This window comes from Euprymna scolopes, chromosome 21 (genome assembly GCF_053919585.1).
Source record: "Euprymna scolopes isolate OS-2025 chromosome 21, ASM5391958v1, whole genome shotgun sequence".
Classification (NCBI taxonomy): Eukaryota; Metazoa; Mollusca; class Cephalopoda; order Sepiida; family Sepiolidae; genus Euprymna; species Euprymna scolopes.
The window spans coordinates 96,226,970-96,241,505 of NC_136502.1; the positions used below are offsets into that span (position 1 = coordinate 96,226,970).

Genomic DNA, 14,536 nt, shown 5'->3' on the forward strand with positions numbered 1-14,536 from the left:
TTGTTTTTGTTTATGTTAAATATTTTGTATGTGTGTGTGTTAAGTAAAGATTATATTTAAATGCATCATCCTGTTGTTTTCATTTATTTTCTTATTTTGTTACACTTAATAAGCAGAGAAAGACTAGTGAGAGAGAGTTCAGTTTACCCTACTATTCAATTTAAAGGTGAAAGGTGAATATATGCATTTAAGAATATTAGTAAAATTAATGTAGATCCGACAGTGCTTGAACCCGGCATGCCAAGCCCATGTTTTTAGTCCGTAACCACTACATGCATTTGATACCGAAATAATAACCAGAGAACTCATTTGAAATAACGATTTTACTCTGCTTTCAGTCCTAAATATGACTGACATCTGCTCAAAGCCACAGTGGAATTCGGCTGTTCTTGGACCAAGAACTCACAAAGTCCCAACAGAAATTCAGCAGAATAAGGTATCGATTGTTAAGGACTGCAAATTTTATAAGTTTTCATGTTCTATTTTGAAATCTGATTTGTCCTTTAAAATAAGCAGTGATCATAGCAGAAAAAAAACAAAATCAGATTTACAATATTAACCTTTTTCTACCAAATATAAAGCATAGATTAGATATACGGCACAATCACCTTGACACATCAGTTCTCACCAGATCACCAAAGTTAAACAACGTTGAGCCAGGCGAGTACCGGAGGGGTGACCATTTGGGAAGGCGAGGCGCTGTATGTACCACGAGGTAAAATACCAGGTGGAGAAACTAGTGCAGTCTATCTTTCTCTCGAGGGCAGATGGGACTCTCTAAAGCCGTGGTAGGCATCACGATAAAAAATACTCTTGATAGCCCTGGCGAAGCATCAAGTATTCAGCTACCAACAAGATTCGAATTACACTACAAACTTGTGTAGTCAATCTTGGCTGCGGCTGCACTGGATGGATGGATTCCGCCAAATTGTACTTTCAAGTTGCCTTTCAAAATACACCTGTATAAGAAATATTTCTTACTTACGGCTTGTCAGCCCAACTAGTACAGATCTATGTATGGTTCAACAAGTGAATGAGGGGTTTGTTTATGTTTCTGCGCCATTTGCATGCTAACTTCCGTCATATGTGAATTTCATGATCAAATTTATTTATTGCATAAAAAAATTCTGGTGGTAAAGGGTTAACTTTTAAAGGTACTTACTAAAATATTAACTCTAAAACCTTGAGAAGAGTGCCTCTGAGACTAAGAGTTTATAATAATAATAATAATAATAATAATGATAATAATACAAAGGTTGCTTAATCCTCAACAGCATTTCTCTTGATTCGCCGTTTATGTTCAATCACGAAGAGAGATCTAAAATTACTGAAGGTAATATAGAAAAGAACTGATGTCATTTTAGACTTTCCTTTCTCTTAGATTAGATGCTCTAGCAAGGCTTGAGCATCTAGTTTACGTTACTAGTAACCTCGTGTTTAGAGGGGAGGGATCCTGCTTTTATTATTTACTATGATTGGTAAAAATGGCTTAAAACCAGAGCGGATTGAAGAGGAAGTCTGTTCTTCCTTTGTTACAATTTCATAACAGCAGAAGAAGGTCAATGCAACTAATGTAATTCTTTGCAAGAAGTGTGAGAGGTTGCAGAAGTTTAAATACTATCAATTTTATTTTAGCATATCATAGCACTAATCACACCGCATTAAACTGAATTTTTCAATTAAATTTACTGTCAAAGAGGCGAAACGTAACAAGCTTAAAAGAAAAGGGGAGGTAAATCTGGTAGTCATAGTCAAGGGAAAGTAACTCATTAGTGTCAAATGACAGCCATCTTATTTGAACAAGGTGTATTATAAAATATCTTGGAAACGATAATAATGTATTTATAAATTCGTGTTTCCTTTCGTTTAGAAGCACAAATAAACCATTATACTTGACTTTTGCTGTTTGGAATTCTTGAAAACGACCACGATAGAGAACAGAGTGAGTATTGGCCATTTTAATCATTGTTTTGATAAATTCAAAGATGGCAGTTTACTCTGTGACCATTCCATCAATTTTTTTTTTTTTTTTTTTGAAGACATATCAGCCTTTTTTGGTGGTCATTTAAGGCCTAAAACGCAATCCCTTTTTATAAAGTGATACATTGCATAGCCTTAACCGGAAACAAAATTGTCAGAGACTTAAATGGAACAACATTGGAGTAATGGTCAATTGTCTAAATAAGGGATGTGCTTAGATGAGCAATGTGTTTAGATGGGCGACATGTTCAGATGCGTGACATGTTTTGATCAGTGATGTGGTTAGATGGGCAACATGTTTAGATCAGTGATGTGTTTAGATGGATAACGTGTTCAGATGGGCAACGTGTTTGTTTTTGGCATGTTCTTATTGGTCAATACCTGATGCTACATTTTACTTCAAGAGTTTACTTGCCAGCGCCGTGTGAGATTCTCAGGAAGATCCTGTGTGTCCATTTTATCATCCGGGATGAGAAGCATACCTGCGAACGCATTTTGTGCACCGACCATACCTACAGGGGTGGTCCACCTTGGAGACGAAGGAACAGGCGATTGCATAGATGTCGGCAGACCGCGAGCTGAACAACTAGTGTAACCATTTTGCCAGTTAGGCGGCATGGGGATTGTAGGTAGGGGAGGGAGGTGCGACCCAGGTGGCATTTGGTGCTGGGGATGATGTGGTGGTTGTAAGTAGTGAGACGAGTTTGACAAAGAAGGAAGGGCGGAGGATGACATCGACGAGGAGATGGGTGCTGCCGTCGTCATGGGCATGGACATCATCCAGGTGGTCGGAATCTTCAGCACTTGGGGTCGCACGGTCGAAGGTAGGGAAGACGACGTCGATATGGACGATGCGGGTAGGGATACGGAGATAGAGGGCGATGAAGGTGTTGATGAGGGGAGGAGTCCTTGCTGGGGGTGGTGGGAGTGGTGTTGTGGTGGTGGCGGGGGAGGGGGTGGCGGCTGCTGCTGTTGTTGGTGAGGATTTGGTGCATGGTGCGGAATGAAAACCTGCCGGAGTTCGTCAAGCGTGTGCGTGCGTTCATGGTTGTTCAGGTTCGTGACCTGCGCGAAGGACTTGTGGCAAACGGCACACCGGTGGGGCTTCTCTCCGGTGTGTGTTCGGATATGATTGCGCAGATTATTCTTCTGCGAGAAGCACTTGTCGCAGGTCTCGCACCTGTACGGCTTCACCCCCGAATGAGTCCTCATGTGGATCTTCATGTTGCCTTGTTGCGAAAACGCCTTCGGACAGAGCGCACATTTAAACGGCCGCTCACCTAGAGGAGGAGAAACAAAAAAAAAAAAACAATGAAAAAATTAGTTGTTTTGTTTTTGTAACAATATGCATGGACGATAAAACGCTATGGATAATTACAGATTTCATGGAGGTTCTCTTAAAAACAAAAGCACCTTAAGTCCTCAAAATACCAACATTTTGTTCGGAAATGAATATACTTTCATTGAAAGTTTCAAATGAATAAATAATAATGTACATTATATATTTTAAGCAAATAAAATGGTAAAATACGGGCTGCTCACCTAGAGAAAGAGAAACAAAAAAAAAGTGAAAAAAAATTAGTTGTTTTGTTTTTGAAGCAAAATAACAATGGACAATAAAACAAGGAAGAGAAACAAAAAAAATAAATAAATAAAATTATATTTTTTGTATTAATTGGACTATTATTCTTATCTAGGTCGTTTTTTTTCACAACATTTCGGCTGATGTAACCTCCGGCCATTTTCAAGTGCATTCACACTGGATGTTATTTGATGCCTAGTTAAAAAATGTTTGTTTTTTTTGCTTTCCCAACGAACACAACCGTTAGAAATTTAAAACGCAAATAGCACCAAGTTTGTTTTTTTTTAATTTTGTTATTAATAAATTCAGATCCATTCTGCTTTTTTGTATATGATGAATGTATATTTTTGAGATGAGTATTTACAATTATTTTTTGTGTTATTTGAACTATTATTATTAATAACAAATTTAAATTGAATGCATAAGTTCAGTCATCATAACAATACTATTTTCAATCTGTACAGATCCATTTGGATGGAATAAAAAATAGGAGGCATTACTATTAGAATACCCCTCGTTTATACTGAGTTTGAATCCAATGAGATCATTTTTAGTCGATTACATCACAAATATCTTATATATTGTTGTGGTCCTATAAGGGTCCAGACGTAAGACACATCTCGGTAATTAGTGGAAACAAAATTTATTCAACAGAAAAGCAAATACAACAAATGAAAAGTGTGGGTGTATGTCAGTCCGACTGCCATGTGTGCATAACTTGTGCCTAATCGCCAAGAGACATATTCTCCTATCTTTATAATAAGTGGAAGAGTTCATTATTATCCATAGGGTGGACACAACACAACATTCCCTCCAAAGCCTTAACTCTGCAGGGATCTTAGTATCGTTTACTCCTAGGGTTTATCATGATAAGGTCTGGAGACTTCTGTTTGGGATTACAGACTATGTAGACCATACGTCTAATCCTTTACAATTAGATTTAAGGTCTGTGTTTCTTTATTAACATCATCCATTAGCTTCTGAATGATATCCCAATTCCATTTCACAAGTTCAGTTAATTTGGTATTGCTATTTAGGCGGTCATACAAAGAAACTGAAATGTTAGAAACTGATACGGTCGAACCGACTTCGTATTTGTCAATCCTACTTGTGGCTAGGGTTGGTTTTTGCCTTTTCCTAAAATATATTCCAAAAATGTAACTGATGTATCCACATAAATTATCAGTTTTTTTTTAGCATTTTAATATATACGTATGTGTGTGTGTGTGTGTGTGTGTATGTGTGTGTGTGTGTGTGTGTGCACAGAAAAATGTTACAATAGAGCAAAGATAGACTCCCAACGTCTTTCATGTGAGAAAGAGGGAGTAGGGAGGCAAAAAGGTACTCACCCACTAGATTTTAAAGATGGTTTTGTACCTTGTCAAGTAATTTCTCCCCAGATGTGGCAACAATACTCCAGCTTAGGATGTATTTGGTCCTTATACGGGTAGAGAATTGTGTCAGAAACAAGATACTTTTTGGAGCAGTAAAATGACTGAACCAGTTTTCCAGTGGTTTGGGCAACGAATCTAATGTCCATCTTCCATTTTAGATCAGGAGTAAAGGTCAGTTCCAGAAGTTTGTCAAAGCAAGGTGTTTCGTCAAGACTTTTTTGTTTGTTTTTTTATTACATTTTCACCCCAAACAAGGCACATTGCCACTTTGATGTAGGAGGCTACTATCAGGGACATATGCTACAGGGGTACTATGTGGGGAGTTGGGCAGCAAGATGTCGGTTCACATTACACTTGAACTTCTGCATGTCAGTACAATTGGAGAAGCAGGAACCCGAAAGGGAATTCCAAAGTCTAGCGGTTCTGGAGAAGAAACTACTGGAGTAGAAAGCTCTCTTACATCTGTGAAGGGGTGGGATTTTGCTGCTTGTCGTGTTTGTCGGGGGTATTTACGTCGAGGAGGTACAAGTGCTTGCAGTTCGTCGGCACATTTATCGTTAAAGTACTTGTAGGACAGGCAGAGGGATGCTACATTTCATCGATGGGACAGAAGCTGAAGCTTAGATGACAGTTCAGGACCTATCAGGTTGGCGACTCTCTTTTGAACCTTGTCTAGGAGTGAGAGACTAGTAGCAGATGCACCAGCCCAAATATGACAACAATACTCCATACATGGGCGAATGGTGGCCTTATAGAGGTACAGAATACTTTCGGGCATTAGTAGCTTTCTAGCAAAGTAGAGAGAACCTACCTTTTTTGCAGCGGTCCTGGCAATGCTCTCAATGTAATTTTTCCAACTCATGTTTCCTGTGAACGTGAGACATTCATTTCGATGAGGATCAGAGCACAGGTAGTGAAAAGATAGGAGTTTGGTTTTGATAGCATTTTACCCAATTGTACCATGCATGCAAGGTCATTGTGTGAATTACAATTAACACTTACATCAATGAAAAAAATTTATTTCACATAAGCGAAATTCTCTTGATTGGAACATTTTGAAGAAGATAATAGAAAAAAAAAAATCACCATTTAAGACCACACGACTTTTGTCGTTCTAGCAACAGCACACCACGAGGATGAAAAGCAAAAAAAAAAACAACACAAAAAGAAACAACACAAATTTTTGTAGCAGAACTGAACAAAACTCCGTTGGTTTACTGAGGTTACAAAATAGGATGTGCACAAGAACCGCCGTCATTCGAACCTGGAATCTGTCCAGTACAAAGAAAAGAGAGATATGCAAATTGTGATGCTGTTGCGATTACATATTGTATATGAAGACGTTTTGTGTTGTTTTTTTTGGAAGAGCAACTGAATGTAATTGTGATTTTTGTAAAGAAAAAGAAGAAGAAGAGAGGAGGCAAAGAAGAAGAAGAAAAAGAGAGGAGCCAAAGAAGAAGAAGAAGAAGAAGAAGAAGAAGAAGAAGAAGAAGAAGAAGAAGAAGAAGAAGAAGAAGAAGAGAGGAGGCAAAGAAGAAGAAGAAGAAGAAGAGAGGAGGCAAAGAAGAAGAAGAAGAAGAAGAAGAAGAAGAAGAAGAGGCAAAGAAGAAGAAGAAGAAGAAGAAGAAGAAGAAGAAGAAGAAGAAGAAGAAGAAGAAAAAAAGAGGAAGTGAAGAAGAAAAGAAGAGAAGAAGACATGAGAAGATGGCTTTGCTCATTCAGAGTTATTTTTTGTACGCGTCAGTGGGAAGAAAAAGAATGACAGATTTTTTTTTTTTTTTTTTGCACAAAACGGTATTCGCCAATTTAAAACATCAATTTCAACTCTTCAGTCTGATGCTGACATATACCGTCAAAGTTGATTTTTAATTCTTAAATAAACACAACGAGTATTCCAAAAATAATGCCTCTTATTTTTTATTCCATCAGAATGTATCAGAAGGGATTGCATTGTTATGATGATTAAACTTATCCACTCATGACCTGAGAGTTTCATCTCTGTTGCAGATATTGATGGTGTGAGACTAAGAAAGCAACCAGTCATAAATATATGTCAGAAGCAAAGATAAATCATTGAATTTCTCAATGCAGAAAAAATTGACGCGATTAACATTCACCAGCATCTGTTGAATGTTTACGAAACCAATGCAGTTGATGTCAGCACAGTTAGGAGATGCATTTGTCAACTTCAGAGTGGCAACAAAGATGTGAGTGACAAAGCACGCTCCAGACTTTTATGTCCGAGGCCTCAAAAGAGGCTGGCTTCAGTGCATTAAAAACGGTGTTAAAAATAAATTCTAGAGCACAAAAAAGATTTTTTTGTTTTAATGGTAGCACTCCCATCTTCGTATGAGGTTGACAAGAAAGTTCTTGCGGTTTTCAACTTTTAAGTTCAGATGAACATATCTCGGCTCAAAGAAAAATTTACTGATCGAAAAAAGCACCATCAGAATCAACACACTTTTGCCACCGCAAAACAAATGTATTTATGAAAGTAACGTAAAAAATCTTGTGTTCTGATGGCAATTAAGTGGCTGAAGGCGTTTTTGATATCATTTAGATTTTTTATGCATTTCTCACACTGTTGTCGAGATGCTTGAAAAAATGGTAGTCGGAGGTTTGGAGAGTATGGATTGGTTGCTTGTTTTTGTTTTACGGCATATCAACCTTTTTCAGGTTATTTAATGCCGAATCTAGTTATTTTGAGGAGCGATTTTTAATGGAGTATATATATATATATTTTTAAGTCAGATTCTATTTAACCCATAGTTGGGACCCTAACTGGTACTACCACTCCGGGTCAGAGTGGACCTGGGAGCAATGGCAATTAAAGGGTGGCTCCACACTCCTCAAGGCCCACAAGGTGGGGCCCTCACCATCGGATATAGTTTTAGGTCATATCCAGGATCGTGGAGAGTATGGAAGATGAGGCATTCGTTCAACTTCTGCAGGATCGGTTTAGCAACGTGCGGGTCAGGCATTGTTGTGGAGGAGAACTGGGTCTTTTCTGTTGACTAATGCTAGGTGTTGTGGCCGAAATTTCTGATGCACTTCATCGATTTGTTGACAGTACTTCTTCCGCCGTAATGGTTTACATTAAAAAAAACTGTAATGGATGTGACAGGTCGCAGATCACCAAACAGTCAGCATGACCTTCTTTTGGTGCAACTCTGGCTTCAGGAAGTGTCGTGGAGCTTCGTCAGCATCAAACCTCTGACCTGAGCATCACCACTTGTTGTAAAGAACCCAATTTTTATCACAAGTCACAACCCAGTCGAGAAATGAGTCATTCTTGTAGCATAAAAGAAAGGAAGATGACATTTCTTTTGGTTGTCGTTCAATTCTTGAGGCATCCATTTATCAAGATTTTTATCTTTCTAATCTCTCTCAAGTGGTTGGAAATCATTGTATACATTACATTTTAATTCAGAAGCAAGTTCTCGAACATTTGTGCATGGATTGGCTTCGACTAAGACTCTTTAATTGATCGTTGTCAACATCTGATGGCCAACCACTATTCTCATCATCTTCAAGACTTATCGCTGCCACAAAATTTCTGAAACCACCATAGTGCTGTGCGTTCAGTAGTGATTCTTGGGCCAAAGCTTCATTGATATTGTGAGCTGTTTCAGCAGTTTTTTGGCCTAGCTTGAATTGAAATAAGAAAATTGTATGAATTTGCCTTTTTCCCCCCTTCTTTTATTCAACGTTCTGAAAAGAAGACATAATTGTTTTAAAAGGATTGTAATTTAAGCGACTAGATAGAGCGAAAAGTACTATTCAAAATGATATATAAAGTAAAGGTATTATAACGAAAACTTATTTGAAAATGGATCATTTGAAATCAAAATTAAAAATTCCGCAAGATATATCTAATCGTTTAAATTACAATCATTTTAAAACAATTTTTTTTTTTTAACTTGAAAACTAAAACATTGCAGAGCTATTAGGTTGTCAACCTAACAGCTCTTCAATGTTTTAGTTTTTGAGTTAAAAAAAAGGAGGCATTACTTTTGGAATGACCATGTAAATGTTTATTTAAAAGAATACTACATTGGTTACTTAAGCTTCAAATAAATTGTGTGGTGTGGCGGCGTTAAATACTTTCAGCCTTTTAAGACCTAGGCACATGAAATTTAATCGGAATGATTCCTCGCATGTGCAATTTGTTTATTTCTTGATAAACAATTTGTTTATTTCTTGATAACAATATCAAAGAATATTAAAGAATATCCAAGAATATCAAAGAATATTAAAGAATATCCAAGAATATTAAAGAATATCAAAGAATATTAAAGAATATCAAAGAATATTAAAGAATATCAAAGAATATTAAAGAATATCAAAGAATATTAAAGAATATTAAAGAATATCAAAGAATATCAAAGAATATTAAAGAATATCCAAGAATATTAAAGAATATTAAAGAATATCAAAGAATATTAAAGAATATCCAAGAATATCAAAGAATATTAAAGAATATCCAAGAATATTAAAGAATATCAAAGAATATTAAAGAATATCAAAGAATATTAAAGAATATCAAAGAATATTAAAGAATATCAAAGAATATTAAAGAATATTAAAGAATATCAAAGAATATTAAAGAATATTAAAGAATATCAAAGAATATCAAAGAATATTAAAGGCCAAATCAAATTGGTTGTTATTCAAGACTGATGACTATGAACAACAGCACGAGAATGTGTACTGTTGTTCTTACACCAAGAGGGACAGGTTGCTACTGCGGCTGCTAGTGACATCACAAGAGAAAGAGAGAGACTGATCCCACTCCTCTATGGCAGCTATAAAGATGAAATGCGTAAACATAACTGGTTGAAGCAACATTGGTAATCCATTGTAATCGGGAGAATTCCCGACGGTCGTTGCTACAAGTTATTTATCCCCCTCTCACGATGTGACACAAGGGTCGGAAAGTGAGATTTGAAAATCCAGCACCCAAGAGGAAGAGCACTGGCTTGCAAAAAAGTCAGGTAGGGTCGCCTCATGCGATTAGCAATAAACTAAGTCCTTCTCAAAAGGGAAAGGTAAAGCCTGGGAGAATGGACATCCTAGAACTGCACAGGACTAAAACGATAACTTAGTCAATAAGGAGCAAGCCATCTCAGCAATGGCCAAAACTCTGGTGATTATTGATAAATTGTAGATGGCAATTAACAACAGTTGACACTTAAGTTTTTTTTTTTCCAAATTTGGAATTCAAATTAATACTGTCAAAGGCTGTAAATGACAAAGCTCTCTCTGATTCTCTCTCCTCTGATCTCGAGCGCGTGGTTCAGTGGGGGAAGATGTGGCTGGTTACCTTTAATGCATCCAAAACCAAACTCCTATCCTTACATCATCAACGCTCTGATCCCCATCTAGCATCAATTGTGATGGATGGCTCTCGTCTGGGTGAGGCCCCGTGTTTTGACAAGATTCTGGGTTTGACCTTTACTCCTGATCTGAAATGGAACATGTACATCAAGTCTGTTGCCAAGGTTGCTGGAAAGATGGTGGGATCCTTCTACCGCTCTAGAAGATATCTCACTACTGATGCAATTCTCTATCTATATAAAAGCCAAGTACGTCCAAGGATGTAATACTGCTGCCACATCTGGGCAGGAGCTGCTAAAAACAGCCTATCCTGCCTTGACAGAGTACAAAAGGACTTCGTGGCTTAGTGGGGGATGCCCTTTTCTCTTCCCTGCAATGTCTCTTCTGTAGGAGAGAGGTTGCAAGCCTGTCTTTGTTTTATCGTTATTTCCATGGCAAGTGCTCGTCTGAGCTCCAATCTCTGGTACCCTCTCGCCAATCTTTCACGGTAAACATTCATCTAGCTGAAGCGAAATTTTCCCCAATCTTTATCCATGAACAAAGCTTCTTTCTTAGAAGTGCACGCCTGTGGAACTCTCTTCCGTTTGCCTGTTTCCCACCTGACTACAACTTGGATGTCTTCAAGTCCAATATAAACAAATTCCTGATGAACCGCCCCCTTAAGTAAGAAACTTTATCAAATCTCCAATACTAACAATTACTACGATACTATCCCATTGATTACTGTACATGCAATAACCCTTATCCCCGAGTGGCTTCCGGGCCTTGATAAGTGGTGACTACCATGTGAAAAAAAAAATAAGTATAATAATCTAATATATAAAAGGCTATGTGTCTGTCTGTCTGTCTCCATATTTTCAAACTCTATATCCTCCAAAACTAAAAGTTGCAGAGCCTCAAATGATTGGATTTTTTATGGACCATTTTTTCATGGGTTTTTAGCCAATTAAAATAGTTTTTAAGGGGTTAAAAATGGGTCAAAATTAAAAAAATCGTTATATATTTTATACATTCATCTTAGTTTATTTTTAATTTTTAATCAGTTCATATGCGTGTCATGTTAAAACAGTGGTAACATCGCCAGCTCTGAATGCTATAGTTTTGCTTTCGGTTTCAATTCTAGCTGATGGCACCCAAATACTTTTTTTTTACTTTTGAAATCACGACTATCATAATATATACGAAACCTGGACAAATTAAAATATCATATTTAAGTGTGTTTTATGCCCAGATAAAGCCGGGCGTCTCCCCACATGCTAGTGTTAATATGAATTGCATAATCATAGAAAATGAACTCATTTTAAAAGAAGAATTCAGTTTCTGCATTTTTTTATTAAAAAGTTTTGTAAAAATAAAAAAAATTACCCTACATTTATAATATAAGTCTCACCTGTCTGTTTAAATGTATATATATATATGTATGTTTGTAGGTCTGTCTAAAACTTTTAACAAAGGCGACAGATTTTCACAAGATCAGTATCGTTTTGAAGCACAAAAGCAAAAAATGGCTAAAAACATTACATTAATTCCTTCACCCTCAACTGGGCACTTCTCTACAGGGAGGGGTCGCTTTTTTGCCGAGATTTTCAAAGGCCATCCCCTCTTTTCAATTGACTAGCCTTAATTTAAACATTTGCCACTTTCGGTTTGGCGATGGATGCAACGGCAAAGACGTCACGTTTTTTTTTTACATTCTTTTCCTCCTTTGCGGTATGGGTTCGAGCCTGCCTGCCTAATATCACTTTTTTTTTCCTCAACACACACCTCTAAACATCCGGGAAACGCCAGGCACCTAGGCTAGTTAAAAATGAATATTGAATATATCTCCCCCCCCACACTTTTTTTAAAAAATAAATCTTTCCTATATTAAAATTCGACCTTGTGACGAAAAAACAGACAACTCAGTTTTATTATCTACTAGCAGGGGGTACCCGGCGTCGCCCGGGTGTTTAGAGGTGTGTGTGCTCTGGGGTAAATTAAAACAAAAGAATAAGCTAAGTAATCACCATGTTTAAATATTATAAAAAAAATGTTTAAACTTAAAAAAATCGAAAAAAAAACAAAAAAAAAACTAACGTAAGGCAAACAAACGATGTTAAAATTTCTTAAAATCGGAAAAATAAAAAAAGAAAACGCGAATGTGATGAAAAAAAAACAGAAAAACGAACGTTAAAACTTCTTTAAAAAATCTGAAAAATAAAAGCAAAAAAGAAAACAGAACGTGAAAAATAGCTTAAATAACCCTGCTTCAATATTAAACCTTTAAAAAAAAAAAAAAAAAAGACATCTCACACCACAATTCGAACTCACAACCTTTAGATAAAGTGTGCAAAAAACCTGTCACGTTTATCCGCTCGGCCAGCAACACAGAGTAGCTGAAACATGTTTGAATTTATTTAAAAGTATTAAAAACAGAATTAACACGTGTCCGCAAAGTTAACTCTGCTCCTTCTATTTGACCTCATTAATGAGGTCAAATAGAAGCAGCAGAGTTAACTTTTGCTGCGGGACAGCTTTTGGGTTTGTTTACCCAGGCTAGTTGTTTCCTCAAGACGTTGAGGAGGGGGAAACCAGCTCCCCATTGTCCAGATTGAATAGCAATTGTCTGATATAAGGAGTTTGGCCCCACATTGATCAAAGCTGATTGCTTCTAGACGTTCCCCGGTGCAGTTGCCCGGACTCAGCCTTAGCTTTGAATTAGTTTCGGTTTTATACAAAATAAGCTGAACGAACACAAGACGGGCTGAAATAGCAATAATTTTGTAAAAATCAACGTAAATAAATGTAGATGCAACGCACGTTAGCAAATCCTACATATTATGATCTGTGGGCTATATAAACAGTTCTTCTAAGCGATATAACCTCCCCCTGGGAGCGTCGGTGAAAAAAGCCTTTTCGAGACATACAAAAAATGCCCACGCACATTCGCCTTTTATATATACATAGATTAGTTTATAGATGTCATGTGTGCCGAAAGCCAACTGGTATCGCTCTGAAGGTGTTCTTGCTTATTTTGTAGGATTCTTGAAACCTAATTGATCTCATTTATCTAATAGAACTGGAACACAACAACTGTTAGAGAATGGATACAGAGAGAGGGAAGAGTGTGAGTTACAGTGTAGACACGTTGACCGGAAGTCAAGATCAGCTGATTGGATTGCGTGTGAGTCATGTGATCAAGTTAGCTGAATCGAGGAGATTTGGTTGGGACTTGGAAGAGCGCGGATGGCTTTGCCGTTGTCTCCCCCCCTTCGTTGGGGGGGGGGACGAACGCTGACGTGGTAGAAATAAGACCTAGAAGAAGAAACCACATAGGCCAAATTCACTTTCCATTCTTCTGCGATCGATCTGGAAGGTGAATAAAAAACTATAGAACCAATTTCTCGTCTTGGAGTGAAATAAATCTTCGTCCCCAAAAACAGGTACCAGTCTCTCTCCCAGACGAGATGTTCCAGATGGACCAAGAAGCAGAGGTATGTGAAAAATACATGACATGTCACACACACAACGACATTAACTCTGTAAGATAATCAAACACTCAATCCTTTATAAATAGACAATACAACACAACTACCAATGAATGGAGAATCTTCTGCTTTAAGCAGATAGGAGTGTGTCAGGTACATATGTACTTTGTGGAGTCAGGCACGATCTCAAACACCGATCACTATGACTAATAATACGCTATCTGAAAGCTCTTCGTTCAGACTCTTCAGCTTAACATTCACAGGCAAGCTGAACTGGAACAAATACATTGAAGATATTGCCAAGACTGCTGCAAAGAAAGTAGACTCTCTCTACCATGCTAGAAAAATGCTTACACCATCATTCATCCATGCATGGAATACTGCTGCCACATCTTGGGTGGTACATTTACCACTAGTCTCTCCGTTTTGGACAAAGGCCAAAAAATAAGTCTCCAACCTAACATCATTATTGACCAAGCTCCAGCCCCATTCACGCCATATTACATCCAACTATTTTAATGAAATGTAAATACCTTCAACTAACTTGACAAGCAGCAAAATCCCACCCCTTCACTGTAGAGGTCCCAAGATGCTGGGAAGCCTCTTATTCTAATAGTTTCTTCCCTCAAATTGCTAGACTTTGGAATTCCTTCGTGGTCTCTGGCTTCTCTAGCTGTACTAACATGCAGAAATTTAAATGTAATGTGAACAGACATCTTGCTGCTCAACTCCTTGCATAATGTCTCTGTAGGCATGGTCCAAAAAAAAAAAAGAAA

General features: G+C 37.4%; 1 protein-coding gene across 1 annotated transcript in view; it reads right to left on the reverse strand.

Moving 5' to 3' along the window:
- Positions 1 to 14,536, reverse strand: part of LOC145242612 (uncharacterized) — a 43,573-nt gene that overhangs the window by 32 nt on the left and 29,005 nt on the right. Inside the window, exon 3 of the mRNA XM_080105725.1 lies at positions 1 to 3,260. This exon is cut by the window's left edge and continues 32 nt beyond it. Coding sequence (XP_079961851.1) covers positions 2,380 to 3,260 — 881 coding nt within the window. The 3' untranslated portion in view covers positions 1 to 2,379. The remainder of the gene's footprint in view (positions 3,261 to 14,536) is intronic.